This window comes from Myotis brandtii, unplaced genomic scaffold, assembly GCF_000412655.1.
Source record: "Myotis brandtii unplaced genomic scaffold, ASM41265v1 scaffold84, whole genome shotgun sequence".
In the NCBI taxonomy this organism is placed as follows: Eukaryota; Metazoa; Chordata; class Mammalia; order Chiroptera; family Vespertilionidae; genus Myotis; species Myotis brandtii.
This window is the reverse complement of record NW_005371410.1, coordinates 476,431-499,532: the sequence shown is the minus strand read 5'-3', so window position 1 is coordinate 499,532 and position 23,102 is coordinate 476,431. Positions and strand designations below refer to the sequence as shown.

The 23,102-nt window shown below is 35.7% G+C and overlaps 1 protein-coding gene and 1 pseudogene across 1 annotated transcript; both read right to left on the bottom strand.

Moving 5' to 3' along the window:
- Positions 1-6,774: 6,774 nt before the first annotated feature.
- On the bottom strand, positions 6,775-11,621 carry C1D (C1D nuclear receptor corepressor). The gene is made up of 4 exons (XM_005884540.2): positions 11,477-11,621; positions 10,698-10,764; positions 10,339-10,394; positions 6,775-7,647 (listed from the first exon to the last, which is right to left on the bottom strand). Exons 1-4 carry the CDS (start codon positions 11,612-11,614, stop codon positions 7,483-7,485), a joined length of 426 nt encoding a protein of 141 aa, XP_005884602.1. The 5' UTR covers positions 11,615-11,621; the 3' UTR covers positions 6,775-7,482.
- Positions 11,622-22,913: 11,292 nt separating this feature from the next.
- Positions 22,914-23,102, bottom strand: part of LOC102251010 — a 2,573-nt pseudogene continuing 2,384 nt past the window's right edge.

Below are 23,102 nucleotides of genomic sequence, written 5' to 3'. Positions count from 1 at the left end.
TCAAATAACTGGTGTTAAAATAAAAATTTCCATGTCCATAATTAAGAAAACACTATTAGTTTAGTCTTTACTAGTGTTCTCTACAAATTAAGAAAATTGATAAAAAATCTAGGAATTCCAACTCCTTAAACCCTAATTTTAATTGTTCTCAGAACAAGTTCTAAAGATTTTACATTTTGCTACACTTCTGAAGTATATAACTTCTGATACTGAACAATCAATTTTCATTATAATCTAGTCAGATAGCAGTGAGAAAACTGATCTTGAAAAAATATATAAGCATGTTTGCTATGAACTAGTATCTTTTTGTGAAAAGTAGGTACAGTAAAATCCCTCCTCCAATTCAGTATTAAGACATTCAAGCAAAGATCACACACACTATCACTGACATATAATCCTACTGCAGTGTCTAACCTTATCTTAAATAACTTTAGGAAGTTAAAAAAAATTATATTGATTTAGAGAGAGAGAGGAAGGGGAGAGATTTGTTGTTCCACTTATTTATGCGTGACCGGAGATGGAACCTGAAACTTTGGTGTCAGGATGACTCTCTAGCCAACTGATGAGCTACCCAGCCAGACCTAAAAAGAATGGAAAGCAATTTAGAAAGAGAGCCACTTCCAAATAAGAATTCTTATTTTCTGGCGATCTCTGGAATGTAACTTGTCTAAAATTAAAATGAAAAAGTAAACTGGGCCCAAATTTAGGAAAATGATTAAATGCCTGCAGACATTTTTACACAGTATTTTTTATACAATGAAATAATTGCTACTACACTTAACATTTTTATGTTATGTCCCCATCACTGAAGTATTTTATTACCTAGCATTCCAAAAACTAAATAACTGGCACTCACTGGGTTATCTGGGTGTCATATTGTTGCTTTGAACAAATTTCTTGTTTTTTACTAAAGAAATTACGTGATGACAAAAAACAAAAAACAGTGATCCCACTTAACTGCTGCTCATGTGAGGGATTATCACTTTTACATCATTTGTCTTTAATTCTGATGGTTACTTCAATAACGCATACCGACATTGATATTTCACTGACTCCTCACCCTAAAAATGAGGGTTTAATTTATACTAATCCCCCTTCCAGCTTTTGATGGAAGATTTAAAAATAATAATATAGCTATTACCTTTACAACTTAAATTTATGACCATATCCATCCACCAATGTTTTGTGGTGCCTGCATTTCTCGCCCTCTGAGGATGCCCCCTGCTCTTTACATTGTCAAGGTTAATTTTGTTTACATTCTCATATTCAATCTAATCCACTGGTGGATTCTAATAGCCAAAAACCAATAAGCAACATTTGGAAGAGAAAATTACACTGAGCCTTAATCATTAACAGTAAGAAACCCACTTCTGAGTCCTCTGATAGGTAACTTTAAAAGAAGAAAACTGGCTCAGCTGGCGTGGCTCAGTGGTTGAGCATCGACCTGTGAACCAGAAGGTCATGGTTCAATTCCCAGTCAGGGCACATGCCCAGGTTGTAGGCTCAATCCCCAGTGTGGGGCATGCAGGAGGCAGCCAGCCAAACAATGATTCTCTCTCATCATTGATGTTTCTATCTCTCCCTTCCTCTCATCTATCCAGATAAATTCAATATGAGATTTTTTTAAGTGGAATGGCCTCATCCAAGAGCATAAATTACATACAACTTATGTCAAATATTTTACGTATTTATTTCCATTATTTAAACTTGACTGCTGCATTTTATTAGGAAAACACCACATGGCACATAATATAGGCTTGGGAAAAGCTACTCTTCATGGAAACCTGACAAGGTTTTCTTTCTTTCAGGGAAATTAATTTCTTCAAACCCAGAAAACAAATCTTAAAAGTTGGCACCCTCCATTGTCACTGACAATGTCAGCTAGAGAGGTTCGAATGTTTTGTCTTAAAAGGAACAGACCCTTGACATCTCAAGGTCTAAGTCTTGAGATCTTTGCCCAAATTCAAAACTACTCCTGGATAAGTTGACACAAGTCCCTGGTTTTCTGTAGAATCCCATTTTATCTTGTGTCATAGTTTCTTATACATGTTTTCACACCCAGGTTATTATTCTCTTTAGCTCCTCTCATTTAACATTTAACAGCCATTGTATCAGCCAAAACGAAGTACCACAAACTGGGTGGCTTACACAATGGAAATGTACTGTCTCACCGTTCTGGAGAGCAGAAGTCTAACATCAAAGTGTTGGCAGGGTTGGTTCCTCCTTGAAGGCTGTGAGAGACAGAATCTGTTCCATGCCTTTCCCCCTAGCTTACTTAATCCCTGGCATCCCTTGGCTTGAAGCATCACCAATCTCTGCCTTCACCATCATGTAACGTTCTCCCTCTGTGCTTGTCTATGTTCAGATGCCCTCTTTTTATAAGGGACACCTGTCATATTGGATTAGGGCCCACCCTAATGATCTCACCTTCACTAACTACATCTGCAAAGACACTACTTCTAAATAGGGTTACATTACAAGGTATTGAGTGTTAGGACTTCAACATATGTATTTTTGGAGAGGGGAACACAACTCGACCCATAGCGGCCATTTTTCACATGATAAAGTTTGACATTTTCCAATCACTGCATATTGTTTGAATAACTGCTGGATTTGCCATGTCTGCAACAGAACTTGGAATACAGGAGGAGCTCAATAAACACTTTTTGAATGAATGAGTGAATAAATGAGACTGCAAGTGAGAAAAAAAACAACTGTGGATGCTCAGAGTTGAGCTCAGCTAACTCATTAGCTGAGTAATGCCTTCCAGCATGGAATTTAGCAGGACTTAACATGTGCCACGGCAAAATTGCAAAACACTATATGCCCCATGAATCTCTAAGGTCCATGTGATAACTCACAAATGTCAATTCAAAAACTATTATACAGGCATATTCTTTTAATAATAATTTATTTCTTAAGGGAAAAATAATACAGAATCAGAAAAAGGGTATCAAATGATTTGTTTAAATAAGTCAAGAAATGCATTATTGAGAGAGCAAAGATCACTAAATGAGACAGTCGTAGCCAGATACATTACAACATGGTCTATAGGTAGTCCATGCTATAGCACTACATCAGAGATGATTCCTTGTTATAATTCTCTCATTTTAATAACTAAATCTTAGGACAAAGTCCAAGATGAATTGTATACTATAGCAAATTGTGTACTATAACAAGCCTCTATTCTTTTAACCCATGACATTTTTCAACATAGCCTCAATAGATACCTATGTAACAAGGAACTGAAGGTATTCTTCTCTATTTCTCCCAAATTGTGTACTATAACAAGCCTCTATTCTTTTAACCATGACATTTTTCAACATAGCCTCAATAGATGATACCTACGTAACAAGGAACTGAAGGTATTCTTCTCTATTTCTCTTAATCATCTCATTCAGATCTTATCACCATGAATTTCCTGGGTGCTTGGCTTTAAAATACTGTATTACTATCAACTTTAAATTCAAGCCCTGGGTAGGTCTACATTCATTTCAGCAGAAGCATCTTGAAATGTTGAATTATCATCTTCAATTTCCCTCAGTCATTTATTGTAGCTGCCAAACTGAAATGGTATGCCTTAAAGGCAACACTAAACTGAAAGCAAGTAATAAAAAGAGTCTCTTAAATGTTTCATTTATAAAAGCTTATTTTTCCCACCATCAAATTTTGTATACTGTCTGAAATATATCACTTTGCAAAATAGACAACTTGCATGCAGTTATTCTGCCCTGGTACATTTGCTCAGCTTCAAGGATGGGGGAGGCGGGTGGCGGGAACTAGCATTTTTTCAACCCTTTGTGAACAGAGGAGTGACACAGTCAGGATAGTCTGGGTTTGGGCCTTTGTGGGGAGGAATTAAAAGCAAGCCTCCATTGGTAATAGATATCACTATAACTGTCTCCTTTTCTGGATAGCTGCACTATCTTCCAGGTTATATTACAAATTATGCAATAAAATAAACACTTTAAAAAGGCACATAGAGTGGCGGGTCTATGACAGCTCACTCTGATAAGAGAACAAATCTGCAAACTGAACACATTCTAAGCATTTCCTTAAACTACTGCTCACAAGCAATATATAGCAAATTAATGAAGAGCAAGTCTGCAGAATTCTGTAGTAAAACCTGTACACCTTTCCCCATAATTGTGAAGGACAACTATGGAATATTAATATATAAAATGAACAAAATATGGTTTGTATTTCTAAAACAAAAGACTTTCAGATGAGGATATAGGGGAAAGGAAATGTTTTATTAGGAAAGTACACCACATTTATATAAAATAGGTTGCTACCAAGCTCATTTGGCCCAAGAGCCACTGAATTTATCTGAGCAAGTTTAGTAAGTATGCTAAGGAGGGAGAAAATGAGATGACGGTGCTTTTTTTCTTCCCTTTACACATCAAACTTAGCTATTACATAAGGATCAGAATCACTGTTCAAATCTTTCTCAGTTAATATCACTTTGTCAAGTCAAAATTTGATCATTTTTTGCATAAAATTATAGTTTAACTGTATCATAACTGAGTGATTCCTAAAACATCTTTTACTCCAATGACCTACTTAAGAAAACAGTATCTGGCCTGGCTAGCAAGGCTCAGTGGTTGAGCGTCGACCCACGAACTAGGTCACAGTTCGATTCCCGGTCAGGATACATGTCCGAGTTGTGGGCTCAGTCCCGTGGGGGGCGTGCAGGAGGCAACCAATCAATGATTCTCTCTCATCATTGATGTTTCTATATCTCTCCCCCTCTCCCTTCCTCTCTGAAATCAATAAAAAAATATATTTTTTAAAAAGAAAACAGTATCTGTATTCAATGCATGGTTCAGTTTTGAAGCATTTCCTGGCTACATTTGTAGCTAATTTTCAAAGCTTTATTTAGAAATAACGCCAACCCCCTCCTAACAGCTAAGAAGAACAATTTTTTAATCTATAGGGTATTTTAAAAACCAATCAATTTGCCATAACCTCCTAATTCCAGGAATGTAAACCATAATTCAAGCTTCGATTTTCCTCTTAACATATTCTACTTTACTAAAATGAATTCTCATCCTGCAACTATGAACAAGAAAATTGTACTTAAAATAATATTAAAAGACAAAATCTCATTATTTAGTATTAAATTAATGGTCTATAATTCTAGCCTTAAAAATATCTATAGCTATAACCTCCCCAAATTATTAATTCCCAGAGATTAATAAAAGGTGTAATTAACATCTAAACTTAGAGCAGACTGCCATTTGGAACAAACTGTGTTAACAATAACGGTACCGGAGTCAAAGAGATCAACCCCTCACCCTTTATGGTTCTGACTAAGGTTAATGAGCACAATTTGTCATTATTTTCCAGTAACTGAAAATCTGAATTGAACAAAAAGACTATTTTTTTCAAACACTCTATAAAAATAGAATAAAGGCTGAAATCGCCTTATTTAGAACCCAGCAGTGTTTGGCAATGGAAATATCATTAAGTATATGAGAAATGAATAAACAAATAAGCAACCCAGTGCACTACCACCATTCAGCTCCTTTTTATGTGCTAAGTATTTAAAATTATATATAATAAAGTGAGATACACTCAAACTGGTTTCTTTAATCTTCACCTGAGGATGTTTTTATTGATTTTAGAGAGAGAAGAAAGGAGATAGAGAGAAACACTGATGTAAAAGAAAAAGCCATGGATCAGTTACCTCCCATACACACTCTCGTAAGCACCCTGACCAAGGATCAAACCTGATACCTAGGTATGCGCCCTGACCTGAAATTAAACCCATGACCTTTTGTGTATGGAACAATGCTCCAACCAACTGAGCCACACTGGGCAAAGCTCAAACTGTTTTTTATTTCTACTAGTAAACACTGAAAAAATTATTCACCTAAGAATCTCCAATTTGACAGAATATAAAGTTGGACATTTACAAACCTATAATTTGGCTAATGATTTTCTACAATTGTGTATTTTTTTCTTTATGAAATTAGAAACATACAGAAATGCAATTTATAAGTTTCTTTGCAATAAATAAGGCCACACATGTACACTGCACTTAATTTTAATAACATATCTTTCATAAAGAAGTTGTTTAAAAATAAACAACTAAAATTTGAATGAAGGAGAAAAAAATAATGAAATTACTATAAATGTTCTTCCACTTCAAAAATTGTCTGACATCTGAGCCAGAAGACTCTCAGTATCTATCAGAGACTTCCTCTTCATGTCACAGAAAGAGTTCAACATGCTTTACAAAATCCATTAGTTTTTAAGACCATTTCCAATATCTGCTACCATAAATCAAGAAATCCATTTATTCAAGGTTAGTTATGGAAAATTAATCACACAGAAAATTTTAACTTCTTTTTCAAAAATTAAAGTACTTTATTGTACTTGGCATTCCTACACATGATGTGAATTCAAAGACTGAAAACATTAAGGGAATATAATTAAAATTCATAAGGCTTAGCCATAAAAATAATTTTAATATTAGAATTATCTGTAACAAATATTTCAAGAAAATAAATCAGAATATAAGCACAATAAAATATCATTTTAGCTTTCTCCTCTGCTTAAGTGGAAGTTAACATAGAAAGTTGTTCCAAAATGCTTGCATGTATTTGACATGACCTCAAAAACATGTAATCAAACATGAAAAGTGAGACTGATAAAACTGTGGGCACTATACATCAGGAACAAAACTCATGAATCTTTCTATTTCTAATGATTTCTAAAATCTAACTTCCCACTTTCAAGGGCAAGTTTACTCAAAAGAGAATAAATAGGTCAGCTATACAACACTTACAGCCTTTACTGATAGGATGTAGCCATTATGCCCAAATTCAGCCATCAATTACAACTTCATTTCCCATCCACAATTAATGAGAATATATTTTACTTCAAATGGGACATATAGGCAGAGTGCCAAAAGTTAAAGTATAACCTTAAAGTCTTAAATTCACACTTCAAATATCAAAAGAAGCAATTCCCAAAATCATGAAAACATGATGAAGTAACTACACATAAAAAAAACACATTTAAGTCATTTCACTTTTTCTTGTATATAGTGAAAACAGATGTATTTATAACTTCAGACTTCAGAAAGCATACTTCATAAAGTCATTATTCATTTAAAATAGACAAATGTTTACAGAGAACATTTAACTTAAATTTCATAGTTGCTTATAAAATAGTACTTGAAAGGTTGACCTATATAAGGAAACAAGAGTCCTGTCAAGAGAGATGGTAAACTATAAATATAAAATACACCACAATGTTAAAAACCTCACAGTACACTATAGGAAAATCAATAAAGATAACTTCATCTTTCTGGGGGGAAATGTGTTTAGCATTACAAATTCAAATGTAAATTTTATATATGAATTCAATAAGGAATACATTTAAACCGTGCATTGCCACATAATCACCATCTATTTTGTGTTAAACAATAAAAATGATGTACTTTTTGAACATGTGTACATCAAAACCAAAAGGTTATTTTTTACTTTTTCCTTTACTGGCAACTTTGGATTCATTTTTAGGTTTTGGTACCCAGAAGGCATTTTTCACGAATCTTGAAGCTGCACCTTTGTCCAACTTGGCAGCCTTCTTCTTGTCAGTTATTTCCTTGACTCTGTTCATGTACACTCTGATTCTTTCCTTAAAGATAAAAAGAGAGAGAGAAAGGCAAAAGATTCACCACCAGTAAGTTTTTATGCTATACCTCAGTTAAATTCAATAGACATGTATTTATTGCCTATGAGGTGGAGCTAGCAAGTGCGCGTGAACAGGATAAACATACCCGTGCTCTCCTGCAGTTCATAGTCTAGGGGAATATAGGCATCACAAAGTCATTTCCAAAGAGGAGAAACTATACTGACATCACTTCAGAGGTAAACACTGAAGTGTTTATATGTAGTTATACATTCTTAGATAGCATTAACCTAAATCCACATATTAGCTCTTATTTACCTGAAGTCTATAATCTAAAATAGAAACCTCATATACTTCTAACATACAAACTAAACTCTCCTAAAAATTTTCCAAGCAGAAAATGAGTAAGGCAGGATTGTTTTCTTTTTTTAATGTTACCTTGGAGCAGGGGTCCTCAAACTACGGCCCGCGGGCCACATGCAAATACAAATATTGTATTTGTTCCTGTTTTGTTTTTTTACTTCAAAATAAGGTATGTGCAGTGTGCAGAGGAATTTGTTCATAGTTTTTTTTTTAAACTATAATCCAGCCTCCAACAGTCTGAGGGACAGTGAACTGGCCCCCTGTTTAAAAAGTTTGAGGACCCCTGCCTTGGAGTGTCTCAATTAAAATAAGAAGAATGAAAATATACAATCTTTTATTCAATTTCATAGTTTTGATTGATAAGCACATATTTTCTAACGACATATACTAGTATAGTTCTAATCAGACTTAACAAGGTGAGAAACACAATACGTTTCATAGCATTAAAATGTTCTGAGATCATTAATCAGAATGAAGGACTATTCTATAGTTCAAATGGAGAAATGAAGGTACAAGAGTCATAAAATAGAGGTAATGATTAATCACTGCTTAAAAGCAAGTTTCATGAAAATAATCAAAACAGTGACATAAAGGTTGGAGTTTTGTTTTTCTGACAGAGAAAAATGTAGAACCATGGAATTTTTTTATTAAAAAAGACTGACAGCTCTGCTCAAAGCCCTCTCATGGCCCCTATTTCTCAGAATAAAAGCAAAAGTCCAGCCTGGTGCTATTTTTAATTTCTTCCCATAATATATATTATATATCCCCTAACATACCATGTATTAATATATATTTAATATTTGTTTGTTAATTTATTATGTTAACTGTTTGCCTCTTTCCACTCCATAGGCTGACATCTGCCACAGGGTAAGGATATTCATGAGCTTTATTCACTGAGGAATCACCTCACTCGAAAATAATACCTGGCTCCTCCCAGGCACTCAAATATTTGTTGAATGAATAAATTCACCAGTTTTAATGCCTTTCCCATTCATGATATAACTCTTATATACTAACTCTATGATCAATTAGTGATGTCTGACACAAGGCCACAGAAGGAAAAAAGGTTTATATATTTTTTATTTGTCAGCCCTTGTCCAGAATATGAATGTACTCCTCCAAAAAGTGGGTTCTGAGAGAGAAAGAAGACAGATGATTTTATCTTTTTCCAATAACAGAACCAAGTATTAAAATACTTGTGTTAAAAGAAAAAGAGAAATTTTATAAAGGTGCAGTCCATATTAGAGGGTTGAAAACAGATGGTAAAGTGCATACTTCTTAGGATTTAAAGTCAATATCACTGCTCAGATCAAGATCTGTGTATCATATTGCTTTATATTTTGCTTTAAGTATTTTTTTCACAATTTCTGTATTTAAAAATATATTTATTTTCCCTCAAGAACTTTAAAAGAAGAAAATATCTTAGTCCACACATTAACAAAATGAAGACAACAGATCTGGTTTATTCATTTTTTAAAAGTAAATGACCATGTACTTTACTGCTGTCTATGCTTTATTAAGTGGTATGTAACATATATATCAACTACCATAAGACTTTAGGACAATCATATAGTGTCAAGTGTATTCACATTTATATTTACCTTATATTTTATAAACAAAGATTAAATTAATATTCTTATTCATAAAACGAAGTTAAGAAGGTAACCATAAGTTTGATTTCTGATTTTTCTCTTTTAAATTGAATGATTTAATTTTTGAAGTCAGCAAAACCTCTAAGATACCAGACCTTATATACAGTACTTATACATCTAAATGGAATACAAAGACAAACCTAGAAGATTTATTACAGGTTGTAAATATGTCACTAATGCAGAATTACTGGACAGTACACATACAACTGGTGCCAAAAAAGCTTTTAGCTTTGTTGCTGAACTGGATTCTTTACTGCTGAGAAAATGAATTAATGGAAGAATTGAAAAGGTGGGGGAGAAACTTTCCCGTCTTTGCTAGTAAATCAACTAGAATATACTTTTAAGAATTGTGTAAGAGTTTAAAAAAATAAAAGGCAGTTGTAGAGATGAACAAGATTTCAAGAATTTATAGGAAAAATAATATGAAGTTATAAATAATTACTAGAATCATAGCATATTTTTCTCATCCAGAGATTTATATAATATATATGAAGCACCAATTCTCTGACAAAGGTAAGAAAAGGAAAAACTAAAGACATGCTGAAATCTGGACTAACTTTCATAATTTCAACTCTGAATAATTTTACTCTGCAATTAGTGGATAAAGGTACTGTGAGTTTAACTTCAGGAATACTACAACAAACAGCCATGTAAAGTAAAAAGAAATCCACTGCAATCTTACCAATTCCTGCTTTACTGGGTGTTCCTTAGGATTAACTCCCTGAGTTGCCAAATAAACTACAAGAGAAAGATTTCATGAAATAAAATGGTGTATATATTAATGAAGAGCATTAATTAAAGAAACAAAGAAATGTCACACAAATGACTGACTAAATCTTAAATTATTCATCCTCTATGTAATAATAAATATGTGTGTGGCTCACAAGCATATGGCATTTTTATTTAAAAGAAATAAATACTGTATCTGACTATTAAAATTGTCATAAAGTATAACTACATATAAAGTGCTAGCATTTAAAAAATAAATCACCCTTGACTCAATAAATAATTTGTTTTGTAATTAATTCCAAATATACATACCCCAAAACATTGAATTTAATGTGTAAGCAGAAACTAAATCCACTTTTGCTTGTTCAAGTGGGTCCAACTATTAGAAAGAGAGAGAAAATAAATTCAAACTTTGAGAACCATCATATATTTTAAATTTTCACCAAGCACAATGTTTCAAAGAAATGTTTTTTTCACGTTTTATAATCCAATAACCAAATGATCTGGAAATAATTTGCAAAAAGAAAAAGGTTTGTTAACCAGTGATTTTTGCCCCAAAATTTTCAATTCAGAGTATCATCTTTAGTTAGACAAGGAATGTGTATAATCCAAGAAAAATTCTTCTGAATTATTTTAATTTCAGGAGTTACGATCTGGGCTTTGTATGTCAAAAGTAATTTATCAATATAAACATAGTACATGATGCATTTATGTATAAGAAGCAGGCTAAAATGCTTAGGCAATACCAAAGACAGAAGAAACATAATGAGATTTGTTTTAGACTGTCAAAGTCAATTTACTCTTTTTGTCCTATAGGGTTTCCAGAAACCCTGATAACATCATTGTAATACTTAAAAGGTCAAAGATAGAGTCTATAGAAAAGAATGCTGTGAGTGTTCCTTTTTGTTTCCAAAACCAAGTCAAAATAAAAATATAGTTAAGAGGTATTTCCTAAGGTTGGAGTTTTGTTTTTATCCCCTAAAAACATCCAAACACTTATAAAGTTGAAATAAAGGGGGAAAGGAGCATGCATATATCATTAATCTATTTCTTAGCACAACACTGTTTTCTGAATTACATTTTTAAAGTACCTTCTGCAACAACTCATTTCTAGAAACAGACATCATGGTCTTCAGCATGTCATCTACAGCACCAATGGAATTCTCAAATGCTGATAAATACTCATGGATTTCTTCTTGATAGTCTTCATTAATTTCTTCTTCTGCCATTATGACCTACTGAAAAAAAAAAGTAAATTCTTAGAATTCACAATAGAGACAGAGATTGTTCTTTAGGTTAAAAAAAAATCAATAGGTCATACCATGTACTTCAAAAGTGCTAGGAGTTAAAACCTGAAGATAATTAAACAAATCTTAGAATATAATTATAGAGCAACTACGAACTTCCCCTCTTCTTAAGTTGCTTGGGAAGGGGGATGGAGTGGAGAGCAGGGGACAGACCCACCCAAGTTCATCAAACTATGAGTGCTTTTCAAGAACTAAAGTAATGACTACCAAACATAGAATATCAATAATCAAAATCCTACATTTAAAAAACTTTCTGTTGAAGTTAAAGACCAAGCAAAGCAATGAAAGTGTGATAAGTATATCCCCTAATGCTTGCTGAAAAAAAATAATCTTTTTTTTTTCCCAAAAATATATATTTTAGTCCTTCCAAACCTAGGAGTTGATCTAGCAGCATGCTATATTAAACTACAAAATGAGAAATGCTAAATCTGAAATATCTTAAGATTATTTATCACTAAAACCATTTTCAAGCCTATATATATATGTATATATTCCTTAAGCTTCTTTAAAATATTAAGAAGAAAGTCAAAAAGCCCATAAATCACATAAAGCAGAAAAGAGGAAACTTGGGAGAAATAAACTGTATGGTTTTCATTTAGGCTAGAGCATACCCTGACAGCCCATTCTTTTAAAATTCACATTTGTATCATAATATTTAATATCTATGTGAGAAAATGAAAAATACACATCAATGTATTTCACATGGTATCTAAGACCAAATTTCAGAAGCAGTTCTAAGCCATACGTACCTCTTATGTTTTAAAACAAATTTTTATTAGCTGAAAATACCTCATTCATTACATAGCTAAAGAGAACAGCAAGAATGTGGTAAAATGGCACATAGCAGAGCAGAATTGAAGTAAAAAGACTGGGCTTTCCATCTTGCTTGATCACTAACTTTGTCACCTTAGATAAATTACTGAATCTCTCTAGGCCTCAAATACCTCATCCATAAAATGGTCTAATGATCTGTAAAAGACCCTTATAGTTCTAAATGTTATGACTATGTCATTTAACTTTAAAAAGTGCTATTTGAATATTTAGTCATAATATATCAACATTTCTATTCAACAAGTATATATTCTACTGAGATAACTGCATTCATTAAAAAAAAAAAAGTGGAGTCCAACTGACTATCACTTCTTATGCTGTAAAGTTACTAACTACTGTGCAACCAGCAATTCAACAAAGAACTGCCCTAGCCGGTTTGGCTCAGTGGGTAGAGCATTGGCCTATAGACCAAAATGTCCCGGGTAAGGGCAAGTACCTTGGTTGCAGGCTCCTCCCCAGCCTAGGTCCTGGTTTGTGCAGGAGGCAACCAATCGGTGTGTTTCTCTCACATTGCTGTTGCTCTCTGTCTTTCCCTGTCTCTTCCACTCTCCCTAAAAATCAATGGAAAAATATCCTCGGGTGAGGATTAACAAAATAAAATATATAAAATAAAAATAAACAAAGAACTATGGTAAAAGAAAAACACTGGGGAAAAACTTGTGACTTCCTATTTCAAAAGACTAACTAAAAACACATACTTGCCTCTCATCCCTCCAAAAAATCCCTCTAAAATGATAGAAGAAACATAAAAATAAGTCCACAGTAATGCTGGAAACCAAGAGGCACATGCCCATCGGCAAATCCAACAGTATAAATTCCTGAAGCTAAAGAGCAAATGGAATCAGACTGATAGGAAACAGAAAAAAGCCTACAATCCCTTAGAAACCAAATGGGAGAATCTAGGAATAACCCCAAGACAAAGGGCAGTAAGAGCTGGGCCACAAGGGCTGAAAACAGCTACCCCAGTCTCTAGCACTGTCAAAGTATGGCTCCAGCACCTACTGTCCAAATAAAGATATAAGTACAAGGGATACACTGCAAATAGAGAGAAGACTCCGTGTTTCTTCTCTTCATGTAAAATCTTAAACCAATAAATTTGAAAATGTGAATAAAAAGAATGAGATAATAGGGGGAAAAAATCAATTACCAAAACTAACCTAAAAGAAGTATATAAACAAACAGATCATGAGCCTTAAAGGAAAAATTTATAGAAAGTCAAAGATCTGCCCTCCAAAAGGGATACAAGCCTACAAGATATTACAGGTAAGTTCTACCAAACCTTCAAGAAATAGTTAATTCTTCTAGTATTTAACTGGTTAGAATGTAGAAAAAGATGGAAAACTTACACACCTTTTTCATAACATACACAAAAATAAATTCCACATGAATCTAAAAGGTAAATGAATAAACATATTACAAGATTATATAAAATATATATGTAATCCAAATGAAACCCAAATGCTATAAAAGGAAAAGGATGCCCTGGCTGGTTTGGCTCAATGGATAGAGCATCAGCCTATGGACTGAAGGGTCCCGGGTTCGATTCCGGTCAAGGGCACATGCCTGGGTTGCGGGTTCGATCCCCAGTGTGGGGTGTGCAGGAGGCAGCCAATCAATGATTCTCTCTCATTGATGTTTCTCTCTCTCTCCCTCTCCCTTCCTCTCTCAAATCAATAAAAATATATTTTTAAAAAAGGAAAAGGATGATGGGTTTAACTACATAAACACTAAAAAGAAAACAAAATCTTTATGGTAAAAGTACAACATAAGCAATATAAAAGAAACAACCTGGGAGAAAATATCTGTCAAAATATAACAAAGAATTAATTAGATTACATTGAGTTCCTACAAAGCATTAAAACAAATTAAAATAATGAAGATATCTTATCACCTATCAGATTGGTAATAATTTTAAAGATTATCGAAGGTCAATGTTAACAAGGATATATACTGAAAGTAAAATATAAATTGGCACAGATTTTTTAAATGCACATACTCTTTTTAAAAAACACTTTTTTTATTGATTTCAGAGAAAGGAAAAGAGAAAGAAACATGTTGCTGCACCTATCGATGCATTCATTGGTTGACTCCCGTGGGGGGATCCAACCCACAACTTTGGCACACTGAATTTTGATTCAGGAAATCCTCTTAAGAATCTACAGAAATCCTTGTATACATGCATACAAATTTAGCAAAATAGACTCTTCAAACTCTTCTCCGAATTTCCGCACTTTCTCTTGCATCAGTTTTTCCCTCTGCTGGATCAATTAACCATAAATCTTAAAACATTTTATTTCTCCATCTCATACAAGGAACAAAACATCTTGACTTCATATCCTACTCCAGCTAAGGCTCCATTTTCTATCTCCCTTTCAGGGCTCCTCAAAAGAGCTGCTTATATTAACAGTCTAATTCCTCTCCTTCCATTCTTTCTTGAATCTACTACAAACAGGCCCTCTACTTCTCACTCAAAATTGCTCATCAAGATCACCCACACAGCCACACTGTTAAGTTCAATGGTCAAATCTCAGTCATTTGACTTCATTGACTCCCTTCATTTGGTTTCCAAGGGCATCACATTTTCTTGGTTTCCCTCCTACCTCACTGGCTGCTTTTTTGGTGTCCTTTGCAGTATCCTTCTCATATCCTCAGCCTCTTAACCTTGAAGTGTCCCAAGGACTGTCCTTAATTAAATTGCATTAATAAACTGATGACTCCCAGGTTTGTATCTCCAGCCCTGACCTCCCTATTGAATTCTAAATCTACATTTCCAACTGCTTACTCAATATCTCTGTTGGATATTTTAGTAGATCCTTAAGTATTATGTACCCAAAGCCTAATTCCTAATCTTGCCTACTACAGTCTTCCTTGCCTTATTTCATGGTAACTCCACCTTTTCAACTGTTCAGCCCTAAATTTTAGAGAAGTCCTGGACTCTTTCCTCTCTCACCCTACCTTTAAAGCATATTCAGAATCTATCCTTATCCTCCCACCTCTACTGCTACCAACCTGGTCCAAGCCAGTCTAACCCATCATTATGCCTTGTCTAGATTGCTGCAATAACCTCTTAAATGGCTTCCTTATTTACAACCCAGTAGTTTATCATCAAGAAAAAGCAGAGTGGTCATTCTAAATCTATGTCATACCTCTGCTTGGAAACTTCCAAAGGCTTACCACCTCACTCAGAGTAAAAGACAAAGTCCTTACAAGGCCCTAAAAAGCCCAACACAATCTGCCCTCTCTGCAGCCTTCTGTGACCTCAGCTTCTCCCACTCTAGCCCTTGCTCATTCCACTCCAGCCAGGACAGCATCACTGCTCTTCCCCATCACAGCAGGCCTGGCCCTACCTCAGGGCCTTTGTACTTCTTCTCCCCTTCCTAGAATGTCCGGTTCCTCCTCTCCTCCCCTACCAACAGCTTCAGAGCTTATTACTTTACCTGCCAGATCTTTACTCAAATGTCACCTACTGGTAAGCCTTTCTTGAACACCCTCTTTAAAATGCATGCCCCGCCCACTACACCCCACCCCTTGGGCCCTACACTTCCTATCTCCTCAATTACCTTACAGTCCTCAATTAACATCTGACATATTTAATTCATTTATTGTCTGTCCATCTTAAAGAATGGTAATTACATGAGAACAGAATTTTGGGGGTTTTGTTCACTAGCACAGCCTGACAGTCAATAAACATGTGTTCAATAAATAACCTATAACAAAATCCTGGAAATAATCTATTCACCAATACAGAAACAGCTAACTAAATTATAGCACATCCATCCAAGAGAATATTATAATTAAGCAAGTTCATTTGGATAAAGCCCAGCAGAACAACGTGGAGCACAAGGTTGAAACTTTTTCTGATATCTATAAGACTATCGCAGGCAAGGATGTTAATTTTGAATTCCCATTGCTTCAGTTGTAAACAAAAATGACTAAAAAAATTATTGTTCAAGTAAAAAAAAAAGAAAGAAGTAAATCTCTATGTAGTAACACATAATGAGAAATGGTGAAAAAAATGTCATAGAACACTCTATAGTATATAACACATAATGTATGTGCCATTTGTTTTTTAAAACCTGTATCTGTAGTTATTAGTATGTAGGAAAAGATTTGAAGGAGACATAAAAAAAAAAAAAGACAATTCTCTCAGAGAAGGGGCAGGGATTAGGGAGTAGGATCAAGGCAAGCTCATTCTTTTAACTCTTCATTCTTCATTGTTTAAGTTTTGTTACTTCAAAAAGCATGTTAAATTTGTAATAAAAATAATCATTACATTTAAATAAAGGCATATTCTAATAAAGTATTTTGGCTTTTAACAAATATTGCAAGTATATTTTAAAAAGCCTTTATTTAAATGTACATTTTTCATCCAATTTTTCTATTAGAAAATATTTTCCCTCTTTAGAATCATAATGGAGATTTTTTCCTGCAATTATTCCCTGTCCCTAAGCCCCAATAAACAAGTAGTTATTTATTGTTAAAATGGGTTAGGGTGAACACTGAAAGCAAGGCAGTAAGTAAGAATAATTACCCTCATTAAATCTGAACGGAACCACTTACCTTTTACTTAACCAAAAAAATTTTTAAAAAGGGGGGCAAGACAGTCTAAAAAAAAAAAAAGGTTCTTTTACTATTAGAATTGTCCCCCAAATTCAAATGATTTCTTCTAACATCTTACATAGATAGTTCCTGAGTACTGGAATGCTGCTGCTCCTTCCCTCCTGTCACTGGTTATGGAAGCCATAGCACCCACACAGAACTGAAGTCATCCACCTCCCTTTCCCTTGACTCTCTACTTCAGGGAGGTCAGTCCAGCCTGCCACATGCTCATCTCTCTCTCAAAGGTCCCAGTCGGGGCAATTCATTATATGGTAACCCTAAGCAGATCCTCTGACTCTTACCACCCCATTTTATCAGAGAACAAGAGTCAGGAGAGTAGCTGGGCCACAAGGGCTGCAACCCTAAATGGCATGAAGAGATCTATTACAAGAAACGGTTTTGTGCAACTGTGGGGGCTGGCTAAGAAAGTCAAAATCTGCAGGAAGGGCATGCTGGAACTCTCAGCCACAAGCTGGAGCTGCTGTCCACAGGTGGAAATTTCTCTTCTGTCAGGGAAGTCTCAGCTCTGTTTTGAAAGCCTTTCAACTATTCAGTTTAATGATCTAGAACAGTGGTTCTCAACCTTCCTAATGCCGCAACCCTTTAATACAGTTCCTCATGTTGTGGTGAGCCCCAACCATAAAATTGTTTTCGTTGCTACTTCATAACTGTAATTTTGCTACTGTTATGAATTGTAATGTAAATATCTGATATGCAGGATGTATTTTCATTGTTACAAATTGAACATAATTAAAGCATAGTGATTAATCACAAAAACAATATGTAATTATATATGTGTTTTCCGATGGTCTTAGGCGACCCCTGTGAACGGGTCGTTCGACCCCCAAAGGGTCACGACCACAGGTTGAGAACCGCTGATCTAGAACAATCTTCCCTAATGTAAAGTCAACTGACTGTGGATTTTAATCACATCTACAAATACCTAGATTGGTGTTTTACTGAATATCTGGGGACAGCAGCCCAGCCACGCTAACACAGCAAGAAAGACCACCACACTCCTTTAAACCACCAGAACTACAGCAAAGAAAGGTATACTCCTGGCATCTCAAGGTGCTTTCTGACAGCATTTTCCCACAGCACCTTTGTTATTCTTGATTGTCAGGCTCCTGGGTAATAAAACTAGATTTCAAATTCCGGCTAACAAATGTGAAAGAAATGACAACTTTTTTTTTTTTTCCAAAATACCATTTTGCAACCCCTAATGAAATGATAGATTCAGGCAATGATCACCAACAATAAAAAGAGGATGAGGAAATTTACAACGGAGGGGTGAGACTAACACTCCCTGAACACAGAGATCTGTCCTCACTTTACTAAAAGTTTGACAAACATATTATGAACCTCCTGATGTGAATATGATGTACACAGCATCATCTATGTTTCATTTCCAACTCCCCAAAAGAGTTGAATCTGAATTTAATTGAGCCTTTAGAGCTAACTTCCATTTACAGGAAATATGGAGGACAGAAAAATAAGTTACCACCAGAAAGCAAAAAGACAAATCTGAAATGAGAAATGCACTGTAGAATAACTGACCTGGTTTCTGCAACAAGTAAATGGCATGAAGAAAAAAAATAAATAAAGAAAAGGGAACAGTGGTAGATAAAGAAGAGATAAAAGAAACTTAGGAGATATAACAACCAAATGGAATGTATAGATCTTGTTTGGATCTTGATTCAAATAAACCAAGTGTAAAAAGATATTTTTGAGAGAAAGAAATATGAACATAGATTGGGCATTAGATGACACCAAGAAATTACTGATAATTTTGTCATCTATGAAAATAGCATTATAGTTATGTCAGAAAAATGACCCTGGGTTGCCCAGCCGGTGGTGCTCAGGAGGTCATGGTTCGATTCCCAGTCGGGGCACATGCCCAGGTTGTGGGCTCGATCCCCAGTGGGGGGCATGCAGGAAGCAGCCAATCAATGATTCTCTCTCATCATTGATGTTTCTCTCTCTCCCTCTCCATATAAATATATATCCCTGGGTAAAATAGCATAACATCTTAAATTTGCTTTATAAAAAAAAAAAAGCTAGTCTTCATGGAATAATTACACTTTGAGAGCAAGAATAACAAACCTATGTACATTATATCTATAGTGAAATTAGATAGCTAACTCATAAATTAACTTTTAGAATACAATTCAGTTCAGAAATTGGGGAAAACCTAAAATGAAGTATACTCTAGAAGAGTGGTCGCCAACCAGTGGTCCGCGGACCACCTGTGGTCCGTGAGGTCCGGAAGATTGGCAACCGCTGCTCTAGAATACTAAGCAGCTCTATTACATCTCATCTCAATTCCAAATATAATTGAAGGTGAGGGGAAGGTGCGTTACTGAGTGCTACCAGATCTGTGACAGTTGCTAAATAAAACTCATTAAAACAAGACAGAGCCTGTGGCTTCAAATGAGGTTAGTGTTGCCAATATTCCCAACAAAAGCTGAGATTTCAGGGTGTCTCTAATTATTTTATGAATGTCACAAATTTCCTCTTAAAAGAAATCCTAGTATCTTACATCTTATAAAAAAATATATGCATTAGAAAATAAACAGACCAAAAAAGTTTAGTCAAATGAAAAACGAGGGAAAAATATTTGCAGCATAGAGATAAAAGGAGCCTCTACAAATCAATTTAACAAACACACACACACACACACACACACACCTACAACCCAAAAGAAAAATGAACAAAGAAAACCTGCAGTTCACAAGGAGTCCAGATGACTAATAAGCATGAAGTTATTCAATCTTACTCCTAATTAAAGAAGCATAAATCAACAAAACAAGATGCTATTTTTCATGTCAAACAAGCAAAAATTTAAAAGATTGATAATACCTAGTATGGGCAAAGGGAGGAGAAACAGCCACTCATTCACTATTAATTGGAGTGAAAACTGAGTGTTTTTTTGAGGCAATTTGGCACTATGCTTCAAAATTATGTATGTACAAATTCTTTGACCCCCACAATTTTACTTCTCAAAATATGTATTTTCACACAAGGACATCCACTGCAACACTTTTTAAAATACTTTAAAGCAGGGAACAACCTATGTACCCATTAACAAGAACTAGTTGAATAAATTATGATCTATTCATTCAATAAGAAACTCTGCAGCATTGAAAAAGTATGAAGTAGAGCTCAGAGTCCTGAGATGTATTAAAGTGAACAAAAATTGAAGAATAAGATATATATTTATCTTTGAGATACTTGAATATGCATGTAAGTTTTCTCAATGCTCAACTCCTGGGGACCCTATGAATGGGTGATGCCCACAATGTCCTGTCCTCAACTGCCCTTCTCAGCTCCTACAGACTCATGCCTATGGCTTCTTTTATGGAGCCAATCCATCTCATGTTTGATCTTCCTCTTTTCCTGCTACCTCCTATATTTCCAACATTACTGTCTTTTCCAAAGAATCTTGCCTTCTCAAGATGTGTCCAAAGTAGGACAGTTTCAATTTTGTCATTTTTGGCTCCAGCAATGTTTCAGGCTTAATTTGCTCTAGGACCAGCTTGTCTAATGATCCACGGTATTTGTAGACCTCTCTTCCAATACCATATTTCAAATGAATCAATTTTTTGCTATCAGTCTTCTTCACAGATAGAAAAGAACAGGGGTAAATAAAGGAATTGTCAGGAAGCTGAGAGGATCCAGGTAAAGTCAGGCAACTGAGATGACTCAGTTAAGGTTAAATAGTATTAACTTCTGTCTTCTGTGAATTTCTTTAGCAATATTCAATAGGCCTACAAGAAGAATGGTTGCCCAGAATGAGGAATTGGATAGTAGGCACAGAAGAAAGCTAAGGAAGTGCAAAAGAACCTTTAAAACAGCGTCTGACTGGGAGGTAATGGTCTTGAAGGGAGAGAAGTGAGGGTTTTTCCTCTGTTTGGAATAACCCCTCCCCGATCTTCTGGGCTTAATAAAACCTATTAATCCTTTGAAACCCAATCAAATGCATGCTCCTCTATAAAGGTTTCCATATCTCCCAAAGTAGTCTCGCCTAACTGAGCCATGCTGACTGGGCGGAGGAGAGGCTTTTAATGCAAAGTGTTGGCCTCTCCCTCAGGACTAACATGTCTTGCCACACCTTAGGTATTTAGTAACATTTTGTTAACTGACTAAAACCAATGTAAGTAAACTGGAACCAAATTTTGGAGAATCTTAATATCATATTTGAATTTGGACTTCTAAATATTAGCAAGTCACCACATAGATCAAAAGGAAAAAAATATAATATACATTCTGGGTCTGCTTCCATCCCTATGCCAAGCAGAGGTACACATAATTATGAACTAAGTGAGAGACCAAAGCCAATATCTAAATTTTTTTGGAACTAGAGAGAATTCTGCAGATGTTGCACCAGAATTCTATTACCATAATGGCTTTGTTGCACTGCATTATCTTAGAAAATAATAGTGCATTGTATATACAAACAATCTCTCAATAAACACTGCTATCTTTGGCAGTCAGTCCATGTTAGTGTTACCTGTAATTCTCCTGACAAGATTTTACTGCGAAAAAAATAGGCTTCATCTTTTTTAAATATGTTAACCTCTAAAAAATTTATCACAAAGCCTGATAACAGAATAAGAAGTAAATTATAAAGAGGTTGCTGGAGATGGAGATGAATAATCACTTCAGATTACGAAGAAGTTACTTATAGTGTTTAATTCTAATGTTTAATGTGAAGTGTTTTCAAAATTATAAAGCAGCAAAATTGCCTTCTAAAACCATGAAGTTTGCTTCTGACATAATCATGCCCTGGCCGTGTGGCTGTTGGGTGAGCCTCCTCCAGTGCACTGAAAGGTTGCCTGTCTGATTCCCGGTCAGGGCGCAGGCCTCGGTGCAGGCTCCATCCCTGGTTTGGCTGCAAGCGGAAAGCAACCCATCCATGTTTCCCTCTCCCATTCATGCTTCTCTCTCTCTCTCCCTCTCCTTTCCTCTCTGAAATCAATAAAGATATATATATATTTTTAAAAGAGCCATGTAAAAGGTCATGAGAAACCATCACTCCTCAACTGTAATACAACACGGCTATTTAAGATCAGCCGTAACATCTTTTGACTGAGAATTGTTTTTGTTTTTTGTTTTGTTTTTTTTACAGAGAGGAAGGGAGAGGGATAGAGAGCTAGAAACATCTATGAGAGAGAAACATCGATCAGCTGCCTCCTGCACACCTCCCACTGGGGATGTGCCCGCAACCCAGGTACATGCCCTTGACCGGAATCGAACCTGGGGCCCTTCAGTCCGCAGGCCGACGCTCTATCCACTGAGCCAAACCGGTTAGGGCTTGACTGAGAATTGTTTTATTTTGAAAAACCACTTTCCGCACTGCTATTATTTTATCTCTCAACAAAACAATGAGATCTATCGTTTCAAACGATCACAGGGGCTATCTAATGATTTTTCAGGACCAGCCTCAACATGACGGTGAAGCCTCGGTTCCATCTACCATCAGACGGTCCCGACAGGCTCCACCGCGGGCAGCAAACACCTCACTGGGAGCTGCATCTTCGTCAAACCCAGCTGCACATCAGCCAACAAACAGGGCGACGCTGAGGGTCCCTCCGAACAGCGGACAGAAGTCTGAATGACACTGAACGTTCCTGGGCCACGAAGCACAACTATTTCCTTGAGAGTATCCACTCCTGGGACCGATTTCAGCTGAAGGTGGAAAGGAGCCCATCCTCTGGGAAAAGCTACTCCCTCCCCTCCAGCTCTCCCTTCGGCCTTCCTTCCTGCAACCAGGGCTGAAGGCGGCCGAAAACTAACGGTCAAGTCCGGTGTCCTTAAATTCTCCGCCTTCCAATCTGTGGGAGGCGGAGCTAAGGAGCGTATAAAAGGCGAAAGGCTGGACCGAAAGAGGCGAGAGGGAGCCAGGTAGGCCAGGTCCTGCCAGCAGCCCCAGGACTGGCGACGCGGGGATCCCGCAACCACGCTGTGCCCCACGTGCAGG